Below are 24,225 nucleotides of genomic sequence, written 5' to 3' on the forward strand. Positions count from 1 at the left end.
GGTAGCCTATTAAATTGATATAGGCCTAGATGAGTATTTATAGTCAAACATGACTTGGACTCCTCATCTAGTTCAAGCTGTAAGTAGGCATTCATAAGATCCAGTTTTGAGACGATCTGACCACCTGCCAGTGTTGTGAACAAATCTTCTATATTCGGCAATGTATTGGGGACATTACCCTCTAGAACCTGGTTTACGGTTACTTTATAATCACCACACAATCTTACCTTACCATTGGACTTAGGTACTGGATCTTATGAATGCCTACTTACAGCTTGAACTAGATGAGGAGTCCAAGTCATGTTTGACTATAAACACTCATCTAGTCCCATATCAATTTAATAGGCTACCGTTTGGAGTGTCTTCCACCCCTGCCATATTCCAAGGGGTGATGAACCAGATTTTGCAAGGTACTGAAGGGGTAGTATTTTATTTGGATGACATACCAATTTCAGCACCAAATAGTAGTGAAAGGAGACAAGCCGGCCTTACTAGGAAGAAATTGGTTGAGCTCACTGAAGCTGGGTTGGAGTAAGATTTTCTGTGTGGAAGCAAGATTTTCATCAACGGATGAGGTTATCAAACAGTATCCGAAGGTGTTCTGCGAAACGGGCAGTCGGATCCAAGGCTTCAAGATGAGTGTCAGGGTACAGAAGGACGCTAGATCGGTTTACTACAAGCCACGTTCCGTACCATATGCACTCAAGGAGAAAGTTGAGCAAGAACTCAAAAGACTAGAGACTGAGAACATTATTTGTAAGATAGATCGATGTAATTGGGCTACACTCATTGTTGATGCACCCGTGTCGATTTCCATTGGTATCTTGAATCCCGCAACATCTATGTGGATTTTGATGCTTTCCGCATCGCTGTCCGTTAACCTCGTGCTCCTGATGACGTGTAACTCTAATATCTCGTTCTGTTGTTGTTCTTCCATGCTATGTAGTCTCTTGGGATTTCTACTCATAGCTTTGAACGCTGGACTCATAGCTTTGAAAGCTGATTTACCCTTCAGTTGGCATGCCTTCGCAAGATGTCCAATCTTTCTGCAGAAGAGACACTCTGTTGTCACGTATGGACAACTTTGAGCAATGTGTTGTCCCAGGCACCTATAGCACGACTTCGATGCTCTGGTAGAATTTCTAGTTTCTGAGACTTTCGGCCATGCCCCGTCTTTTACTTTGAACCTGCAGGTGATTTACCTCGGTTAACTGATGACCGTAATCATTATTTAATTCTCGGGAATATTGTTCGGCCATGCCCATCGACCTCGCTGTCTGACAAGCAATCTCAAAAATCAAGTAATCCATCGTCAATAACTTCCTTCTGATCGCATCATTTTTCACCCCACAAACAAAACGATCCCGTAATGCTCGGTTTTGAAAGTTTCCAAAATTACAGTGCATTGATAGTTTCTTTAATGCAACGATGTAATCACTGATACCTTCATCAGCCTTTTGATTCCGAATCCCGAAATGATAGCTTTCAGCAATTTCTAACGGTTTGGGGTTATAGTGCTGCTCCAGCTTCGTTAAAATCTCTTTAAGCGTTGTGTCCTTTGGCTCGTCAGGCACAAGCAGATTTACAAGAGTGTCATATAATGCCAGACTTGCCTCTGATAAGAAGATCGCTTTCTTACGTTCCAACACAGCCCGGTTCTGGACTGCATTGTCTGGAACTTCGATTATGTTATTTGCAATGAAATACAATTCTAGCCGATCAACATACGCTTTAAAACGTTCCTGGTCGTGTTTATATTCACCCAAATGTCCCAATACACCTGCCATTTTAATCTCTAGCTGTTCACACCGTGTGCTGTATTTTACCTTGGATTTTTGTAGCTTTTTCCAAAGACAGAAACTTCCAAAATCCCTCTGTCGGCTGGCTGAATCCTTCACCAACAAAATTTAAGCTTTAAATCATCTGAAAAATCCCATCTCAGTCGCCAAATGTGATATATTCACAGAGCACAGCACACACAGCTTCCTAACATGGCAGGCAGCTCTCTCGGAAGTCTCCGGAAATCTGCCTAGTTCTGTTTATTATTAACCCTGTACTTGCAGTACACAATACGTCCACAGTGTGGAGCTACAAACATTACAAGCTTACAGACATTACAAATATATATATATATTAGCTAACAGTCACTTAGTAAACCGCCCGGTCAGGTCAATAAACTGATTGGGGCAGACTTGCTCTTCAACGCCCGGACATTAAGAGTCTGGCAGGGCGGAGGTACGTATTGTAAATTTAGGCAGAACTTGCTTGTGATTTTCCGTGCATTAAAACTAGCAGTTGGACTTTTGCCCTGGCCAAACTCTTACCCGCAGGTGCTGAAGAGGAAATTCTGCCTAAATATCTATTGGAACACGGGGGACATGTTGAAACAACAACAATTTGTATTTATATAGTGCCTTTAACATAGTAAAACATCCCAAGGCGTTTCACAGGAGTATTATGAAACAAAAAATTTGACACCGAGCCACATAAGGAGAAATTAAGACAGGTGACCAAAAGCTTGGTCAAAGAGGTAGGCTTTAAGGAGCGTCTTAAAAGGAGGAAAGAGAGGTAGAGAGGCGGAGAGGTTTAGGGAGGGAGTTCCAGAGACTGGGGCCTAGGCAACAGAAAGCATGGCCACCAATGGTTGAGCGATTATAATCAGAGATGCTCAAGAGGGCAGAATTAGAGGAGTACAGACATCTCGGGGGGTTGTGGGGCTGGAGGAGACAACAGAGATAGGGAGGGGCGAGGCCATGGAGGGATTTGAAAACAAGGATGAGAATTTTGAAATCGAGGCATTGCTTAACTGGGAGCCAATGTCGGTCAGCGAGCACAGGAGTCATGGATGAGCGGGACTTGGTGTGAGTTAGGACACGGGCAACCGAGTTTTGGATCACCTCAAGTTTACGTAGGGTAGAATTGGGAGGCCAGCCAGGAGTGCATTGGAATAGTCTAGAGGTACCATGAGAAAGAAAGAGGTAGAGAGCATGATGGAATATGAAGGCTAGCTTAGCATATAGTACAGGGAACAAACACGACAAGATGGTGCACATTTGTTTATTAACATGTATTTCCTTTATATATTCGCTTGGTAATTACAATAAACTTGTGAACCAAATGAACTAACTTGGCAGAGAGCTTGCTGGGAAATTAAAAGTCAGCTTAGTGTACAAAGTAAAAATCAGGTAAACGAGACGTTAAGAAATTATGCTAATAGAAAGCTAGGTGGGAAAGCTAACGCTAATTTAGCATAGTGAATAGGAAACATTATTGCAGGATAGTGTGTCTGTGAGCGTCATTGATTAACATATAGCTTTGTGCCTGGACCCTGAAAGCCTGCCAGATGGCGATTTTTTTTGATCCTCTTGCAAATGATTTGAGACAGTGCCATCCGTTCAGACTTCACAATGCCATTTTGGGGGTTGGGGAAGCCACTATTATTCACCCCTTCCTCTGCTGAAGGCACTGACTCCTTGGCGTAGTGTACAAGTGGCCATTCTTCATGTCTGAGCCTAGTCAGTGGACTATTCCACCTCAGAGAACTGGGGGGGGTGTTCGGTCGTAGACTTACTGGGCATCCCCAGGCAGATCGACAGCGAAGAGGCTTCCAATATCGGGCCGGCGGCAATTTTACCTCTGGCAAGAGCTTAAAGGGTGAGGCGATCGGGAGAAAAGGGCCGATCGGGACTGGGTTGGAGGCAGCGATGTGGTGGGGTGGGGCAGAGGGATCAAACACGGCACTCCTGCTCCCCCCCCGGATCCACATTCAGTTAAGTATATTTTAAAAACGTACCTTTTTGCCGGCAGCCTGCTGGCAAAAAGGTTCCTTTAAGGACCGCCGGTTAGGCCGCAAGTAGATCTGGTTTTCCTGAACGCCAGTAGTCAGGGCAACCCAAATTTGCACAGGGGCCCTCAAAAAAGTGTGAGGCCCTTTATTTAGATATGCAAAGGACCTAAAGCCTATTTCAGGCATGGCCCTGGACTCCTACTGTTTTGCCTATACCAATATGGCAGACGGCGTACTTGCAGCTTGTAATGAGCGGGGACTTGCTGCCTGCTGTATTGCAGGCTTAGGTGGCCACTTAGTGCCTGATAAACAGGCATGGTTCATCGAATTTCTAGATCAGGGAATCACAGCCAAGTCCAATGCTGCCTTCACCCGGGGAGATAGCATACACACACTTTCCAATAGGGTGTCACTGCTGGAGCCAAGAGCAGCTTTCCTCTCTGGACTCCCACCTAAAGGCGGCGCAGGGAGACTGAGGCAGCAGAAAGGAAGAGAAAATATCTTGAATGGATGCAGTGTTATCCTCATTGATTAAAAAAGTGTCGGCTCTCGGGCCTGGAGTAAAAGAAAAATCTAAGCTGACACTCCAGTGCAGTGCTGAGGGAATGCTGCACTGTCGGAGATGCCGTCTTTCAAATGAGACGTTAAACCGAGGCCCCGTCTGCCCTCTCAGGTGAACGTAAAAGATCCCATGGCACTATTTCGAAGAAGAGCAGGAGAGTTATCCCCGGTGTCCTGGCCAATATTTACCCCTCAATCAACACAACAAAAAAAAACTGATTATCTGGTCATTATCACATTGCTGTTTGTGGGAGCTTGCTGTGCGCAAATTGGCTGCCGCGTTTTCCACATTACAACAGTGACTACACTTCAAAAGTACTTCATTGGCTGTAAAGCGCTTTGGGACGTCATGAAAGGTGCTATATAAATGCAAGCATTTCTTTATTTGCTTTTTCTTTGAGTGGCTGAGTGAAAAATGCACGTTTGAAGAAGTGCTGTAGCCAAACATCCTTACCTACTGTGCTCCCAACACGCGATCAGCAGTGTGAGCAGGTAAAACGTCAGGAAAATCCCCAGGCTGAACAGTACCCCTTTAACATAGGCCACAGCTGGCGAAGAGGAAACAGAAAAGAGAAAGACTCATTAACAAGAGCCCTGCTATTACACATTCCCTAAGAATGTTGTACAACATAATTCTGATGAATATACATAACATTCACAGTTAAAGGGTATCCGTTCAATCGTCTGAAAGACGTATGGCTATGTATTTAAGAGGGACAGGAGCCTGCTATTCCTGTAGACTCGAGTCTACTCACTAACTTTTTAATGAAGGCCACATCCAAACCAATATTTCCTGAACGGCAAGCTCCAACATGCGGTTGTGTCCGGTGTTGGACGAAGGTCTGTGAGTCCCCACACAGCGAGCTCCTGGTCTTAACAGTTACCAACTGGAGGGGCCCAGTCCCTTCCCCACAGGAAGAGTGTGGGACCAATGGTTCTATTCAATAATTCTATCTTCACTCGCTGTCATCATCATCCTAGGCAGTCCCTCGGAATCGAGGAAGACTTGCTTCCACTCTTAAAATGAGTCCTTAGGTGGCTGAACAGTCTAATACGAGAACCACAGTCCCTGCCACAGGTGGGACAGATAGTTGTTGAGGGAAAGGGTGGGTGAGACAGCTTTGCCGCATGGTCTTTCTGCTGCCTGCGCTTGATTTCTGCAATGCTCTCGGCGATGAGACTCGAGGTGCTCAGCCCCCTCCCGGATGCACTTCCTCCACTTAGGGCGGTCTTTGGCCAGGGATTCCCAGGTGTCGGTGGGGATGTTGCACTTTATCAGGGAGGCTTTGAGGGTGCCCTTGTAACCTTTCCTCTGTCCACCTTTGGCTCGTTTGCCGTGAAGGAGTTCCGTGTAGAGCGCTTGCTTTGGGAGTCTCGTGTCTGGCACGCGGACAATGTGACCTGCCCAGCGGAGCTGATCAAATGTGGTCAGTGCTTCAATGCTGGGGATGTTGGCCTGGTCAAGGACGCTAATGTTGGTGCGTCTGTCCTCCCGGGGGATTTGTAGGATCTTGCGGAGATATCGTTGGTGGTATTTCTCCAGTAACTTGAGGTGTCTACTGTACGGTAGCTAGAGTGACCCTGTCTGCCCAACAATACTCCCTCGCCTCCACCCGCTGGTCAGTGAGAACGAAGAGGGCACAGCACTGAATCTCACCGTGCTAAACTTCCCACAGTCAGACAGGCAATGAACGGCAGCTCGGAGACACCGAAGCAGCAAGGACGACAGCCAAAGGGGAATCCAGCTGCAAGATGCTACCAGGCCGTGTTGTGATGACCACTGCTTTGTGCTGACAGTAAGAGTTCAAACTATTAAAGAGCTAGTCCAATACATAGTCCGCTGACACTTACATCATTCTTAGGAAACGTTCATAGAAACTTTCTACCCCAGAGTCACAACTCATAAGAATACAAGAAATAGGAGCAGGAGTAGGCCATTCGGTCCCTCGAGCCTGCTCCGCCATTCAATAAGATCATGGCTGATCTCCTACCTCACTTTCCTGCACTGTCCCCATTTCCCTTGATTCCCTTAATATTCAAACATCTAGCAATCTCTGTCTTGAATATACTCAACAACTGAGCCTCCGCAGCCCTGTGGGGTAGAGAATTCCAAAGATTCACCACCCTCTGAGTGAAGAAGTTTCTCCTCATCTCAGTCCTAAATGGCCGATCCCTTATTCTGAGACTGTGACCCCTGATTCTAGACTTCCCAGCCAGAGGAAACATCCTCCTTGCATCCACCCTGTCTAGCCCTGTAAGAATTTTGTATGTTTCAATGAGATCACCTCTCATTCTTCTAAACTCTAAAGAATATAGGCCTAGTCTACTCAATCTCTCCTCATAGGACAATCCCCCCATCCCAGGAATCAGTCTGGTAGCTCTGAGCTGAACTGCTTACAATTCACAGCAGGCACCACTGTCACATTCAGGAGTTTAGTCCGGTTCCCCCGATCCACAGGCTCATCTGAAGAGAGAGAGAGAGAGAGAGAGAAATAAAACACACACCTGTCAGATCAAAGCATCCACAAGAGCTGCAACAGGAGCAAAGTTTGGGAATTCTTGCAGTAATTCGACAGTAGAAATCTGCTCGGTTCTAATTTAAGAATAAACACCAAATACTTCACCAGGTGACGGGCGTCTCGAGACCATAAGGTGCACGATATCAGACATCATTTCAAGTAAGGAAATAATAGAATGACATGTTCACTATATAGCTCCCCCAAAGTTTGTACTCCAGACTTGTAGAGAGAATATACACAGGTTTTGCGCGCTTGGTCTGTGTATGTCCTCCTCAAATGGGTTTGCTACCGTTTTATTACCCTAAAACTAAAGCTACATTTTATAACCTAGACTTATTTCCTTACACAAGCACTTTGCATATCAGAAGACAGGTAATGCATTCCTTTTACAACACTTCAAAGTCAGCTTGTTTATATTGGAAAGCCTGTGGCTTTAAGATACAAAGAAGTTCGAACAGTCCGTTCATGTTAATATTAAAGCCTAATTTACTGAGAAAAACAAGAACTAATAATTGCTCCCTGCAGGACTAGCTGGTGACTGAACCGACAAACATGTCCATTCCAAACCAACTGCTTGTTGAAGCAGAGAAAGGGGAGGAGAGACAACTTAATAACTTTTTTAATGTGACAGTGCAATCTGTTAGAAACGTCACTCAGACAACCTATTGTTTGTGGTTTGTGTCTTGGATCTGAAGAAATTCAAGGAGGTCGAATATCACACTCAGAATCCGATCGTTGTTATAGAAACATAGGAGTAGACCATTTAGCCACTCGAGCCTGTCTGCCATTTAATGAGATCATGGCTGATTAGCGACCTAACTCCCGATACCAGCCTTTGCTCCATATCCCTGAATACCATATGAAATATTGCTTTGGGGGTTTCTTTTATCGAAAATTTAAAAACTGATATTGATAGATTTTTGTTAAGCAAGGGTATTAAAGGTTACGGAACCAAGGCGGATAGGCGGAGTTCAGATACAGATCAGCCGTAATATAACTGAATGGCAGAACAGGCTTGAGGGGCTGAATGGCCTACTGATATTCCTATGTTGGACATCCTGGAGAGATGTATGTTGGATGTGTATATTGGACATCTTGTGGAGTTAGGTGTTAACCGTCAAACGTCTTTGTATCTTAAAGCAACAGACTTTCTAGGCTTTCCAATATAAACAAGATAACTTTGAAGTGTCGTAAAAGGAATGTATTGCCCGTCTTCTGATATGTAAAGGGCGTGTGCAAGGAAATAAGTCTAGATTATAAAATGTAGCTTTAGTTTTAGGGTAATAAAATGGGTAGCAAATCTATCTGAGAAGGTCTTGTTTAAGGGAAGTAGTTTTGACGTAAACAAACTACAACTATTTACATGAATAGACTGTTTTCAAAGGAGTTGGGTGCCATCTACAAGATGCACTGCAGCAACTCGCCAAGGCTTCTTCGGCAGCACCTCCCAAACCCGCAACCTTTGCCACCAAGGATAAGAGCAGCAGGAGCATGGGAACACCACCACCACTTTCAAGCTCCCCTCTAAGTCACACACCAGCCTGACTTGGAAATACATTGCCGTTTTTTCATCATCGCTGGGTCAAAATCCTGGAACTCCCTCCCTAACAGCACTGTGGGAGCACCTTGACCACACGGACTGCAGCGGTTCAAGAAGGCGGCTCACCACCACCTTCTCAAGGGCAATTAGTAATGGCCAATAACTGCTGGGCCTTGCCAGCGACGCCCACATCCCATGAGCGAGTTAAAAAAATAGATATGTCACACAGTCTTATCGATGACATTTTCCTTTGATGTAGTCAAAATATGGTGCATAGAGGATCATGGTTATCAACAGTATTCCAGGGTGCTTGGAAGGTACAGAAACCGATGATCCATTCTCTGTATACAGTTAAAGGCTGATCAGCTTTACTGGGTATCAATAAAGTCTGTTCCGTATACTCCACTACGAAGCCTTGTGTTTACTCGAAACGTATTGTTGTGAACCAGTGGAGAAAGGAGGTTGACTGCTAACGCTATGGTTCAAAGAGTCCTGGGGAGTGAGCTCTCCTCACATGGACAGAGCCTTGTTCTATCTGTAGGCCCCTCTCATAGCTTATCTTGCTGGGCAGCAGTACTCCTCTGCCTACTGTTCGAAGGGCAGTATGCCCCCTTGCTGTTACTGGGTACAAGCCCCCCCGCCCCCACGTTCCTTATTTTGACAGGGGAAAGGCACTGTGCTCCCGGATCCCTTTGTCCGTACCTTGTTTCAATGGGTAAAAGGGCAATGCACCCCCACAGGCCTCATCCTCAGTCTTCACCACCACCACCACGTAAAAACTGCTGTTTGGGAAGTCCTTTTTCTGTCAGGGAATGAAAAGCAGAACAATAAGTGCCCCAGTTCCAGGAAAGCAGCTGCCCTTTACATGTTCAGACAATATCAAATTAGTTCTTCCTCATATCATTTTTTTTCTTTCTTCTTCCCACTTTCAGTATTGCACCGACTCCCAGCCGGTTTGGTGACCACCTCAGATCTCTCACCCTCTCTCCCTGTCCCCGCGCCCCTCTCTAAAGGACTGGTGGGAGGGGTGGTGAGCAACAGCAGCCCACAATCCCCGACTCCCTGTCTGTAATTTATTTGCTTCATGGGTTCTTTGCTTAAGAATTCATAGCAACACATTGCTATTAAGAACTAGTTGGTTTATTAGCAAAAGGTTGAGCAATCACACTACACATTACCAGTTCATCCACCAGGCTCACAATCATCTGCCTCGTCGTGGACACCCCGAACCCAACTGGCTGGGGTTTTATTGAGTCTTGTGAACATCACGTGACTGGCTAAGCTGCTCCCAACTCAACAGCTCTACAACTATTTTGAATTAACTTTAAATCAAGTGCCCCTTTTTGTAAGAGCACAAAAAAACACAAATTAACCAATAAACATTAAAGGGTCAACAGCTCGACAACTATTTTGTGTAGGAGCATTAATACATATGCCCCTTGATTAAACGGGGGGGAGGATCTCACTCCATAAACTTTCAATCAAGTGCACCCCTTTTTTTTTGAGGGCACCAAAAACATAAATTAACAATTCAACATAAAGGGAAATCAAATCAAATCAAATTAAGTCAAATTAAAATTCTGTTCCCAGTTGAAATGATGCACTCCAGTCCCTCCGACGCCCATCTATTCAACAGCTCTACATCTATTTTAGTTGTGCACATTAAACAAATGCCCCCTTCAAGGGGGGGTCACACTCCAAAATACATTTTTTTCTAGTGCCCCTTTTTTTTGAGGGCATCAACACACAAATTATCGAAGTGCCCCCTGGCTAAAAGTGGGGTGGGGGCACTAAATCCGGCAAATTAAACAAATTAAACTTTAAACTTAAATGATCAAATTAGAATTTGGTTGCCGTGGGTGATGATGCACTCCAGTCCCTCCGGTGCCCACCTCTTCAACAGCTCTACAACTCTTTTTGTTGTTAACAAAAAATAAACATTAAATCAAGTGTCCCCTAATTAAAGGGGGGGGGGAAGAACACTCCAAACACTTTTCAAGTGCCCTTTTTTGGGTTTTTTGGGCACTAAAACTACAAATTGTACAAGTGCCCCCGAGCTAAAAGAGAAGGGGGACACTAAAACCAATAAACCAATTAAACTTAAAACATATAAAATCAAATTAAAATTTGGTTGCCGGGGGTGATGGTGCACTCCAGTCCCTCCGGTGCCCATCTATTCAACAGCACTACAAATCTGTGAACATACTTACAGGTGCATCCCTTCCTGCTCTGCTCACTCCCTGTGGGTAAGTGTTCAGTCTCCACTCACTACACTCCTTGTTGACTGAACCCCGATCAGGAACTTGGCATGTGGAGAATTGGAGGTGGATGGTGATACCCTGCGGAGTATCATGCAGCCCACCATACACTGACCCGCCCATACGTTATTGATTGTTGAAGTACAATTGGGTGATTCCGATGGAAAGTGCAGGATTTTCCTCTCGGCCTGTTGAACGGGCGGAAGCTGGTTGGTGTTCGGCTTGAGAAACCAACGCTTTATTGCTGGGGCAGCCGATTAAGACTGAACAGGTGAGATATGTTGCAGAACTGTGGCTCAGTGGGTAGCGCACTCGCCTCTGAGTCAGAAGGTTGTGGAATCAAGTCCCACTCCAGGAACTTGAATACATAAATCTAGGCTGGCATTCCAGTGCAGTACTGTCGGAGGTGCCGTCTTTTGGACGCGACGTTAAACCGAGGCCCCGTCTGCTCTCTCAGGTGGACGTAAAAGATCCCATGACACTATTTCAAAGAAGAGCAGGGGAGTTATCCCCGGTGTCCTGGCCAATATTTATCCCTCAATCAACATCAGTAAAACAGATTATCTGATCATTATTTGATGTTTGTGGGAGCTTGCTGTGCGCAAGTTGGCTGCCGTGTTTCCCACATTCCAACAGTGACTACACTCCAAAAGTACTTCATCGACTGTAAAGCACTTTGAGACGTCCAGTGGTCATGAAAGGCACTATATAAATGAAATGCAAGTCTTTCTTTATCTTTTTAGAACTGGGGATTATCAAATACCAATAACATGGAGCCTCGAACACAGTTCTATCAATGGCTGCGAGTGCAAGTCTTCAATAAACCACACATACTCTCACACTCATTGCTTCTGCATATGAAAAGAGTAAAAATGAAATTACATTTACATAGTTACCCACACAAACTCAGGACTCCCAAAGAACTTCACAGCTTTGAAGTATAGTCACTGTATATAGGCAAAGGCAGCAGCAAGGTAACACATACTCAACAAGGTAACACATACAGCAAACGAGATGATCGGCCTGTTGTGAAATGAATTAACCTGTTTTTGGAGGTGTTGGTTGAGGGAGCACTGTTGGTCAGGACACTAGGAGAACTCTCTGCTCTTCATTGAAATTGCGATGGAATCTTTTATGTCCACCCCAACAGGCAGATAGTTCACATCCAAAAGATCCTACACTCTCTGGAGTTTAGAAGAATGAGAGGTGATCTAATTGAAACGTACAAGATTTTGAAGGGGATTTACAGGGTAGATGCAGAGAGGCTGTTATTCCCAGTGTCTAGAACTAGGGGGCATAGTCTCAGGATAAGGGGAAGGCCATTTAAGACAGAAAGACAGAGATAAGGAGGAATTTCTTCACTCAGAGGGTTGTGAATCTTTAGAATTCTCTGCCCCAGAGGGCTGTGGATGCTGAGTCTTTGAATATATTCAAGGCTGATATAGATAGATTTTTAGAGTCATGGGGAATTAAGGGATATGGAGATTAGGCGGGAAAGTGGAGTTAAGGTCGATGATCAGCCATGATCTTATTGAATGGCGGAGCAGGCTCGAGGGGCCGTAGGACCTACTCCTCCTCCTAGTTCTTATGTTCTTATGGCACACTTGACAGTGCAGCAATCCCTTCAGTTAAAGTTATGTATTCAAGGCCTTCAGATCACAACGTTCTGACTCAGAGGCAAGAGAGCTACCAACTGAGCCTAGCTGACATAGACACTAATGGAAGACACACAACAAACACAGTAGTTATCCAAACAAACAGAACACACCTGTTCTCACACATGCAATGCGTAGCTTACCTGTACAGTAATGGCTGCTTTCTTGGTCATAGTTTGATATGTGCCGATAAACGCAACATTATTGTCCAAATCATTGACTGGACACTGAAAGAAATTGTAAAATAAGAAAGATTAGTAAATAAACTCCCAGCGCAAATGAGGTTCAGGTTTCTACAGAAGGCCTCTGGCAATCTCCTGTTTACACCGGTTCCTTGCTTCCTCCATATTTTCCAATGTTTACTCTCCATAAAGGATCTCCATTTGTTCAAAATGGTTGCGACCATGATATAGGATGGACCAGCCGCCCACCAACAGAGCATTCATTTCGAGTGTGGGCGAATGGTCAACATACATTTGGGTGAGGGAGCTAGGCAGCCCAACATATAATTGTGTTTTTTTTATTCGTTCTGGGTTGTGGGTGTCGCTGGCAAGGCCAGCATTTATTGCCCATCCCTAATTGCCCTCGAGAAGGTGGTGGCGAGCCACTTTCTTGGACCGCTGCAGTCCGTGTGGTGAAGGTGCTGTTAGGGAGGGGGTTCCAGGATTTTGACCCAGCAATGATAAAGGAATGGCCAAATTATTTCCAAGTCAGGATGCTATGTAACTTGCAGGGGAACTTTCAGGTGATGGTGTTCCCATGCGCCTGCTGCCCTTGTCCTTCTAGGGGGTAAAGGTCGCGGGTTTGGGAGGTGCGGCTGAAGAAGCCTTGGCGAGTTGCTGCAGTGCATCTTGTAGATGGTACACACTGCAGCCACGGTGCGCCGGTGGTGGAGGGAGTGAATCTTTAAGGTGGTGGATGGGGTGCCAATCAAGCGGGTTGCTTTGTCCTGGATGGTGTCGAGCTTCTTGAGTGTTGTTGGAGCTGCACTCATGCAGGCAAGTGGTGAGAATTCCATCACACTCCTGACTTGTGCCTTGTAGATGGTGGAAAGGCTTTGGGGAGTCAGGAGGTGAGACACTCGCCGCAGAATACCCAGCCTCTGGCCTGCTCTTGTTGCCATGGTATTTATAACAGTGATCAGCTCCATCTTAAGCAGGTAAACAAAAGTGACTCAATTCTCCCTGGCTGCTGCCTCCTTCTGGCTGACTTTACACAAGATTCAAGAAAGTTGACCATGGTGGCCATCACAGCTCAGAGTGTCTCAATTATCCAGATGTGGAGATTGGAGGACAAACGTGAAAGGCATGGGAAATTAATGGCAACAAGAACAGACATAGCGAATAGTTTATTGGCATAGTTACCTGCACATTAGCTACTGCCTCTTACCCAAGAAATCTCTTTGTTCACATGGAGCCACAAGTGCCTGAGAAAGGTCACTTGCTCCGTTGTAACCCACCGCTCAAGCATCCTAACTTGCACATTATATCATTCCGTTGCATCTTGAAGGTCCAAAATGTTTTTTTGCCTCAATTCCAAAATAAAAGCTGTTGTTGGGAGCCACACACCGAGCCCTAAACATACAAAAATAGCAAGAGCTCTCTAATCTGTACTCCTCACTTACCAGGACATCCTGTATCGAGAGTACAGAACAGGGAAACGCTGAATCGGATGTCACCTTTACTATTACAGAGTCCTCACCATCAGGGAACCTGTATCTAAAGTACTACAAACAACAGGAAGAGAGTGAGTCAACAGGGCTTCACAGTGGTAGATCATAAATAAATAAGACAAGTATTTATATAGGCCCTTTCATGACTTTGATCCCAAAGCGCTTTACAGCCAATGTACTTTTATAGTGTAGTCACTGTTGTAATGTAGGAAACGTGGCAGCCAATTTGCACACAGCAAGCTCCCACAAACAGCAATGTGACAATGACCAGAAAATGTTTCAGGTGTTGGTTGAGGGATAAATATTGGCCAGGACACCGGGGATAACTCCCCTGCTCTTCTTCAAAAGAGTGCCACGGGATCTTTTAAGTCCACCTGAGTGTCAGCTTAGATTATATGCTCAAGTCTCTGGAGTGGGACTTGAACCAACAACCTTCTGACTCAGAGGCAAGGGTGCTACCCACTGAGCCACACAGTCCAGTAATAGATTGGACAGGCTCCTCTGAGCTTAGCCTGGGCAATATTGAACCTCTGTCCTATCTTCCCCACCTTATAGAATGAAGACTCAAGTGTCTCCTGATACTTTATTCTACCCATCCCACTGAAAGAAGAAACAAGCTGAAAAGATGGTGGAATCTCAGTGCTGAGAGAAACTTCCTTCGTCCGAGCAGAAATTTTAAGTCTCAGTCCTTACCTGAGGTTGAGATGGTGTTGCATTGAATCTGAATGGTTCCGCAGTTCTGTAATATAAATAAAACATTTCAAATGAGTGGCGCACAGTTAAAACTCAAGAGCCTCCACTTCTGTTAGAAAGAAAATGTGAATAAGATTCTAGGTTGTTTCTGCCTTCTCTGGCCATTTGGGCCTGAGATTAAGCTTCTTCTGACTGAGCAAGTTGCTGGAAGGGCAGAAGCAGTGAATCAGGAATATCAGAGAGTCAGGAGTCGAGTCCTTGACTCTGTCCCGGACAGTGGCTGTGTTACGGCTCAAGTGCTTCTGGTCACCACATCCTGTACTACACGAGTTTGCCTCTCAAAACACCAAGTTATTATTTTCTGGTGTTTCCACAGAGTGTTAATTAGAAGTAGAATTCTAATGTCTGTATCAAAGAACGGGACAGAGAGACAAAATCAGAAGAAGAAAGCCATTCGGCCCATTCCATCTTATTCTACTGACAAGGTCATTCCTCCTCATTCACCACAATCTATCGCCACTAGAGGCACAGTGAACACAGGGAGCCACAATTGCATCTCCTTGCTCCAAAGAACAATTTCGTATATATATATATATTAATCAGATAAGAACAGATGCTACACCCGGAGGAAAGGCCAAGAGATCTTTAGTGACTAAAGGGGGAGAAGGGGCCTGCTGGCAGCACCCAATGCTGAGTAGGAAATTACCTCCCAGGAACACCGCCTCCCCACTGACCACAATCTCATCCAAACATCCTCCCATCATCGCTGCCTCTTTCCCTCACCCTCTCGTCCTCCCCCCTTTTCCTCCCCTCTGCCATTCATGTTCTCTTCACCATCCTCGCCCCCCCGCTCCCCGTTATTTCCTCATGCTCCTCCTTCCCACGTGCTCCTCCCTTTCTCCCCCGTCCCTTTCCTTCTGCAGCCTTCCTGTTCATCTCCCGTTCTCACTCGCCCCCCTCTCTTCCTCATTTCTCCGGCTTCTTTTCATCTCCACATCCACCTGCCCTTCTCTTGCCCCTTCCCCTCCCCTCTCACCTCATCTCCCTCTTCAATCTCTCTCCCTCCCATCCCCTCTCCCTCCCCTCCCATGTGCCTCATCACCTCTCTTCCTCCCCTCTTCTCTCCCTCCCCTCCCCTCCCATGTGCCTCATCACCCCTCTTCTCTCCCTCCCCTCCCCTCCCATGTGCCTCATCACCCCGCTCCCTCCCCTCTTCTCTCCCTCCCCTCCCCTCCCATGTGCCTCATCACCCCGCTCCCTCCCCTCTTCTCTCCCTCCCCTCCCATGTGCCTCATCACCCCGCTCCCTCCCCTCTTCTCTCCCTCCCCTCCCATGTGCCTCATCACCCCTCTCCCTCCCCTCTTCTCTCCCTCCCCTCCCCTCCCATGTGCCTCATCACCCCGCTCCCTCCCCTCTCCCACCCCTCCCATGTGCCTCCCCTCTCCCTCCCCTCCCTTCTCCCTCCCCTCCCATGTGCCTCATCTCCCCTCTTCCACCTCAGTTGAATTATCTCCCCAACCTCTAACTCTGCTTGGTCTTAACATTCAACGGTTGAGTCAAAACCCCTTTATGCTGTATGGGGACCATTTGCGCGATAGAAACCTGCTGGTGAAAGGGCCTGAGAACCTTACTTGGGGAAGCAGAAAGCAGTGAGGGTGAAGGGGTTGACTGTATCACTGCCATTCTCACCCACCTTAGGACGAAGTGCTCAATGCGCTTCACGTACAGTTGGACTGAGGCATTTTTTTCTGACAGTGTCGAGACATCCACATAGAAGTATTGCATCTGCGATTCGCTCTTAACTTCCGGTTGGCAAAGTGTGCGACTCACACCCTGGTAGATGTATTTCCTCTGATAACTACAGAAAGAGGAACGAGATCATATTGAGTTTTAACAGCACAGTAAAAGCTTCAGTGAGCAGGACAGTAATCCTGGAGAAAGGTTCAATCGCTGAGCTTCTTTAATCAATCAAGCGAAGAGAATACAGTCAACCTTTCCCCTTTCCTGGATGTGCTTAGGGACATTTCAAAAGGCTCTGGACACATTCTGTTATCTCACCCAAGTGGCCATTCTTTATGTGTGAGTCCATATAATGACCGTCTGAAACTGTGGGGCATATCACAACTGTGTCCAATCCTGAACTCACCCAGATATACTTCCCAGCAGGGATTAATGGATATTTTTTTTTTATTCGTTCCTAGGCCAGCATTTATTGCCCATCCCTAACTGCCCTCGAGAAGGTGGTGGTGAGCCGCCTTCTTGAACTGCTGCAGTCCGTGTGGTGAAGGTGCTCCCACAGTGCTGTTAGGGAGGGAGTTCCAGGAATTTGACCCAGCAACGATGAAGGCCAATATATTTCCAAGTCAGGACATGAGGGGAACTTGGAGGTGGTGGTGTTCCCATGCGCCTGCTGCCCTTGTCCTTCTAGGTGGTAGAGGTCGCGGGTTTGGGAGGTGCTGCCAAAGAAGCCTTGGCGAGTTGGATAGCAATCAAGAGATAGAGCACTGGCTGATTTCCGCCCCCTCATTAACTCGGGGATTTAACGCCAAATCTAGAACTCTGTCGATTGAACAGGCGGGGCACTTTTGGATAGAAAACAGAAGGCTGGCGAGTGGCCTGATAGAGATCTTTAAGGGTTTGATAATGGTAGACACAAGGATGATGTATCCATTTGTGGGCGAGACCAAAACTAGGGGTCATAAATATAAGATAGTCATTAATAAATCCAATCGGGAATTCAGGAGAAACTTCTTTATCCAGAGAGTGGTGAGAATGTGGAACTCGCTACCACAGGGAGTGGTTGAGGCGAATAGTATCGATGCATTTAAGGGGAAGCGAGATAAACACATGTGGGAGAAAGGAATAGAAGGATATGTTAATGTGTTGGATGAAGAGGGGCGGGAGGAGGCTTGTATGGAACATAAACCCCGGCATGGACCAGCTGGGCCACGTGTTTCTGTTTTTGTTTCTGTGCTGCTCATTCTCTGCAATTACACGTCACCCCTGAGACTGGCTGACTGAACACAAACTTGGAACCGAACCCTGGACTTTCATGACCTATATGACGCTCTTGCCAAATGAGCTGTTGCAGGAGCATTTTGATTATGGTTACGCACTACGTGTGAGGCGAAGATTTACACTGCTCAGAATCTTATTGAACTTTGCTGAATATATTCACCCCCACACGATCCTCTTGACAGGACTGGACAAACTGCACTTTAGTGAAGCAATAGCCTGCAGCACACACACAGGTTATTTATAAACTCTCAGCATGCAGCACCAACAGGACCAGCAACAAGTAATTCCTGCTGAATGTGTTTAGGTGGCGACTGAGGGGACGGAAAGGCCCATTAATCTTTTAATGGATGGTATACCCATAACATTCTATAGCAAGAAAACACAACTCCTGCCAGCATTATACAGAGAAATAAAAGGGAATTGAATGAAAGACATTTAAACACAATGGAGAGGCTCAGCTGGAGGCAATGCTGGTAAAACTGATTGTACAGGTTTTCAAATAGGGCTCCCAGGATACTTGGGGGTCCGTGAAAGGATCCTAGGAGTCCGTGAGGTCCATCGGATTTCTCAATTGGATGAGTTGACAGTACAGGGTATTTCCGCTTCCTGCAATGGAGTTGTGGTCAAAGATCAGCTATGAGTGTCAGTCTCAGCTGTGGCTCAGTGGGCAGCACACTCGCCTCTGAGTCAGAAGGTTGTGGGTTCAGAGACCCACTCCAGGAGCTTGAGCACATAAACCTAAGCTGACAATCCCAGTGCAGTGCTGAGGGAGCGCTGCACTGTCAGAGCTGCAGTCTTTCAGATGAGATGTGAAACCAAGGCCCCATCTACTCTCTCAGGTGGATGTAAAAGATACCAGGGCACTATTTTGAAGAAGAGCAGGGGAGTTGTCCCTGGTGTCCTGGCCAATATTTATCCCTCAATCAAAAAAAACAGGTTATATGGTCATTATCACATTGCTGTTTGTGGGAACTTGTTGCTGCATTTCCCACATTACAACAGTGACTACCTCCAAAAAAGTACTTCATTGGCTGTAACGTGCTTTGCAGATGTCCGGTGGTCGTGAAAGGTGCTATATAAATCCAAGTCTTTCTTACTTATTGGCGGAGTGGGGCCGTATGGCTGACTCCTGCTCCTATTTCTTATAGCACTGCTTTCTTTTTTTGGTAGCTGACACAAACCAAAAACGGCAGCAATGTCTCGGTGTAAAGTCTGCTCCTGCTCTAACAGTGGGGTAGTGGGGGGTTGGTTTGCCATGAGTGGACTCACTTGTGGATCAAACTTGAGGTTGTCCTACTTATTGGTTAACACATATGACTGAGAATTTATGCACCTATTGAAAAGTGATGTCTGGACAATGCGACACAGGTTCAAACCACAAAGAGATCCATTCAGGACTACTGTCGGGGGAGGGGGGGTGGTGAACTTCACATTAAGAATAATCAACACCTAGAATAAACATCTGGGTTGGATAATGGAGGGATGGGGCGATCGGGAGTGGGGGGGAAGTGATCGGGAGAGGGAGGGGCTGATCGAGAAAGTGGAGGGGGAAGTGATCAGGACAGGGCGGGGCTGATCGAGAAAGGGAGGAAGTGATCTGAGGGAAGGGGAATCAGGAGGGGGTGCAATTGGGTGGGAGCCAAGTGGGAACCGGCAATGAAGCTGCAATAGAGCTGGGAGGAATACTCCTGCTCCTGCGGCTCCACATTCTGGTAAGTATTTTGTCAACAAACTTACCTTTTTGGTGGCAATTCCTGTAAGGACTCCTGGTGAGGCCAACCTGGACCTGGCCAGCTGCCATTTAGAGCAGGTCAATTTTGCAAAGGAGACCTCAAACAGTGGTTGGGACCCTTCTTCGCATAAGCAAAGGGCCCAACGCGTGTTTCAGGCTCGGGCCATGGACACCTCCTTTTCTACCTTTACCAATATGGCGGGTGGTGCAGTTCCAGTGTGGAATGTAGTGTGCAGGCTGCCTGCCATATTGGGCGCTAAGGTGCCCGTTTTGCGCCTGAAAATTAGCATTATTGCTGCATAGGCAAATAACTCCAGATCAAAAGGACCATTAACTCGGTGTTTTCCAGTTAAGAGAGCTGCACGATCACTGATTTGATTTTCACAGAAAAATGGACTTAACTGCCGAATGTGATCCCTAAAACGCTGTAAAAACCCAGTACCCATGTATATGGATTTGACTTATTTGGCCACTGTAAACCAGTGATCCCGAGAATCAGTTAACCAGGTATTACGACATCTTGTGCTTACAAAGTGGCCCTTACATCGAAAGCTGCTTAACCATGAGGAGAATAACACGGAAGGAGAGACTGGAAATGTTAAGGGGTTAGACCCAAAGCGATTAGGTACAACTAAAGTTATAACAGCATATTGACTGCTAAACAAAGGTTAAGGGCCTGGAAAACTCATTTTTAATTTTGTGCAGTGTTTAAAAAACAATTTACATTTTTAAGAAACTTTTCAAAAACATTTTAAACAAAATTTTCAGATAACACAAAGATTAGTGGGAAAGCGGGTTGTGTAGAGGACACAGAGAGGCTGCAAAGAGATTTGGATAGGTTAAGCGAATGGGCGAAGGTTTGGCAGATGGAATACAATGTCGGAAAGTGTGAGGTCATCCACCTTGGGAAAAAAAACAGTAAAAGGGAATATTATTTGAATGGGGAGAAATTACAACATTCTGAGGTGCAGAGGGACCTGGGGATCCTTGTGCATGAATCCCAAAAAGTTAGTTTGCAGGTGCAGCAGGTAATCAGGAAGGCGAATGGAATGTTGGCCTTCATTGCGAGAGGGATGGAGTACAAAAGCAGGGAGGTCCTGCTGCAACTGTATAGGGTATTGGTGAGGCCGCACCTGGAGTACTGCGTGCAGTTTTGGTCACCTTACTTAAGAAAGGATATACTGGCTTTGGAGGGGGTACAGAGACGATTCACTAGGCTGATTCCGGAAGTGAGGGGGTTACCTTATGATGATAGATAGATGTAGATTGGGTCTTTATTCGTTGGAGTTCAGAAGGATGAGGGGTGATCTTATAGAAACATTTAAAATAATGAAAGGGATAGACAAGAGAGAGGCAGAGAGGTTGTTTCAACTGGTAGGGGAGACTAGAACTAGGGGGCACAGCCTCAAAATACGGGGGAGCCAATTTAAAACCGAGTTGAGAAGGAATTTCTTCTCACAGAGGGTTGTGAATCTGTGGAATTCTCTGCCCAAGGAAGCAGTTGAGGCTAGCTCACTGAATGTATTTCAAGTCACAGATAGATAGATTTTTAACCAATAAGGGAATTAAGGGTTATGGGGAGCGGGCGGGTAAGTGGAGCTGAGTCCATGGCCAGATCAGCCATGATCTTATTGAATGGCGGAGCAGGCTCGAGGGGCTAGATGGCCTACTCCTGTTCCTAATTCTTATGTTCTTATGTTCTTATATATTTTTTTAAGTTTGTGGGGTGAGTTGAGAGAATAGACTTTAAAGAGGTTTCTGAAAGAAGTGGTAAGACAAAGTGGTTTCGGCAGAGTTTCAGAGAAAAAGACGTGGTGACTGAGGTGCCTGATATATCTTGGACAACCAGCATCATCTACCATGAGAAGCGTAGGTCTAGTTTTCTGAGTCCACGCTTTGTCTGCCAGGAAAAGATTAGTCGGAAAACTGTAGACAGCGAGTGCCCAAATTTCTGCCCAAATTTCTGATATTTGCTCCCAGCTGGGAGCATCAACTCATAAATTAACCCCTGGAATTTATGGCCCAGGATTTACGGTCAATGGCGATCTGAACGCGTTCCTTGCTAGCCCCGAATTACGCTCCGCACAGGCGGATCCCTGTGTTTTATGACCTACAACTTAATTCAACTGAACTTAGTAGGGATTCCCTTGTGCGAACTGCTGTGATGTCAACAGGCTGTCTAAGCAGCCAATCACAAGGCAGAATTCTCACAGACAGCGAACAAGGACGTAAGCTCTTAAAATTCTAACATTTTTTAAACAGTTAGAGGAAGCCAAACAAAGATTTGGGTGTCGCTCACGTGGTGAAAAGGCAAATAAAGATGGACAAACTTAAAAAAAAATGTTTTAAATGTTTTTGAAAACTTTCTTTAGTTTTTATTTCACACTGCAGAAAATGAGTTTTCCAGGCCCTTAACCTTTGTTTAGCAATCATTACGCTGTTAAAACCCCAGTTACACCCAATCCCTTTGGGTCTAATTTTTAGTGGGGAATTTACCAGCGGTATTACTGCGGAAGCGCCGAAGTTTTCGTCAGTTTTACTGATTTACGAGATTTTACTAATTGCCGACTCTGTTTGCGGGCACAGAGCTGTGATTGACAGAATGCAACTTCGGGATATCCGCACATGCCTGCACACGGCCCAATTCCAGAAGCTGCAGTCAGTCTCAAAGGCGGAATGACGGTGAACCTTGCCAGTTCGCTGTCATGCCAACCGCGAATTCCGCCCCCATTGTAAATTTAGTTTTAATTCCAGATAAAAACGAACCATGTTAAAGCAGACTGCTTGATCAGCACCCCATCCGTTGGCTTAAACCTTCACTCCCTCCACCATCGGCGTACCGTGGCTGCAGTGTGCACTATTTACAGCATGCACTGCAGCAACTCGCCAAGACTCCTTCGGTAGAACTACCCAAACCAGCAACTAACACCATTTAGAAGGACAAGGGCAGCAGGCGTATGGAATACCATCACCTCTAAGTTCCCCTCCAAGCCACACACCATCCTGACGTGGATGTATATTGGCCGTTACTTCATCGTCACTGGGTCAAATTCCCTGCCTAACAGCACTGTGGGAGTACCTTCACCTCAGTTCAAGGCGGCGGCTCACCACCACCTTCTCAAGGGCAATTAGGGATGGGCAATAAATGCTGGCCTTGCCAGCGACGCCCACATCCTGTGAATGAATAATTTTAAAAAACACGACAGGACTGTGTGACGAAAATAGCCTGGCTGAGAGCCAATTGTCAAAAACCTGCAGTAAGAAATTCGACCCAACTGCTGGTTCTCAGATCTTCACCACAAGCATCAAGCTGCTACACAAAACTGCACTGAGCAGCTTCATGTATCTTGGAACCATTTCATTCCCTGCCAGCTTTGGCTGATTTCGTTTCTTTTTTAGATTGGCTATTTTTGGGTTTCTATTTGTGAGTCAAATGAATAACTCAAACCGACCTGTGTTTAAAGAACCAGGATTATTGTATCATAATTTTCGTCTAAAACAGCATCTAAAAAAATGTGTAATACATGAATATTATGTCTCTCTGTACATTTAGGGTGGGGATTTTTTGTCATTTGTGGCAAAATCCCAAGTTCCCCTCCAAACCACACACCATCCCGACTTGGAAATATATCGGCCGTTCCTTCATCGTTGCTGGGTCAAAATCCTGGAACTCCCTCCCGAACAGCGCTGTGGGACAATGTTCCCCTTGCACTGTATGGCCGCTCCGTGCTCTAAGAGCACTCACGCAGCTGGCTCACCGGCGTTTAAATGCAAAAAATGCGCATGCGCGGATTTTTGAGTGCGCCGCGCAGCCCGTTAAATTTATAGTGAACATTGCTGTGGGAGCACAAACAAACAGACAGTGGCCGTTCAAGTCGTCGAATTTTATTTCTCAGTCGCCCCCAGCCCTTCCCACGGCACCTTCCCGTGCAAGCGCAGAAGATGCAACACCTGCCCTTTTACCACCTCGCTTCCCACTATCCAGGGCTCCAAATACTCCTTCCAGGTGAAACAACAATTTACTTGTCCTTCTCTCAATTTAGTATACTGTATTCACTGCTCACGATGCCGTGTCCTCTACATTGGGGAGACCAAACGCAGATTGGGTGACCGCTTTGCGGAGCACCTCCGTTCAGTCCGTAAGCGTGACCCCGAGCTTCTAATTTTTGCCCACCATCCCTTTTGTCCCTTAATCTCTTCCGCCTTCCACCCTATCACCTTCCCTTTTGTTCTTTCCTCCCCTCCCCCTTTTACTGCCTCTGCACTTCCTTAAGAATCTGTTACATCTCGAACTTTTCCAGTTCTGACCAAGGGTCACAGACCCGAAACGTTAACTCTGTTTCTCTCTCCACAGATGCTGCCTGACCCGCTGAGATTTCCAGCATTTTCTGTTTTTATTTCAGATTCCGGTATCCGCAGTGTTTTGCTCTCGTCTTTTCTTTCTGTATGTGTTCAGGATAATATTCAGAGCAAATCTCCTCTATTAGTGTTTCAAAGTGGCAAATCTCTATTGACTGAACAAAGATCTCAAGGCCTGTTCGTGCTCTTTGCTCTCAGAGCACAGCACTTCATATCCAACACCTGCTCTATGTACGGCGTCACCCTAACACACGGCATAAACTGATCATCCGCAAAGGGCAGCAGCTGATCGTGATATTTCACAGACACCTCCCTCCTGTGTAAACTCAGGTGGCATTGTGTAATGCCACGTATTCAACAAGCACCTGTATCCGTGGCTTCACAACTACTGCAAACATTGCACTGTCTCAGTCCTGGTGCAAATGTGCAGA

At 46.1% G+C, this 24,225-nt stretch overlaps 1 protein-coding gene across 3 annotated transcripts in view; it reads right to left on the minus strand.

Moving 5' to 3' along the window:
• Positions 1–24,225, minus strand: part of sidt2 (SID1 transmembrane family, member 2) — a 94,849-nt gene that overhangs the window by 59,359 nt on the left and 11,265 nt on the right. For 2 of the 3 annotated variants that reach the window (XM_070894467.1, XM_070894465.1), the window contains exons 3-9: positions 16,379–16,543; positions 14,686–14,731; positions 13,945–14,046; positions 12,464–12,547; positions 9,110–9,209; positions 6,747–6,812; positions 4,803–4,896 (exon numbers count right to left, since the gene is read on the minus strand). In XM_070894467.1, coding sequence (XP_070750568.1) covers positions 4,803–4,896; positions 6,747–6,812; positions 9,110–9,209; positions 12,464–12,547; positions 13,945–14,046; positions 14,686–14,731; positions 16,379–16,543 — 657 coding nt within the window. The remainder of the gene's footprint in view (positions 1–4,802; positions 4,897–6,746; positions 6,813–9,109; positions 9,210–12,463; positions 12,548–13,944; positions 14,047–14,685; positions 14,732–16,378; positions 16,544–24,225) is intronic. The other variant, XM_070894466.1, reaches the window with a different exon arrangement.

Source organism: Pristiophorus japonicus, chromosome 11 (genome assembly GCF_044704955.1).
Source record: "Pristiophorus japonicus isolate sPriJap1 chromosome 11, sPriJap1.hap1, whole genome shotgun sequence".
Lineage (NCBI taxonomy): Eukaryota > Metazoa > Chordata > Chondrichthyes > Pristiophoridae > Pristiophorus > Pristiophorus japonicus.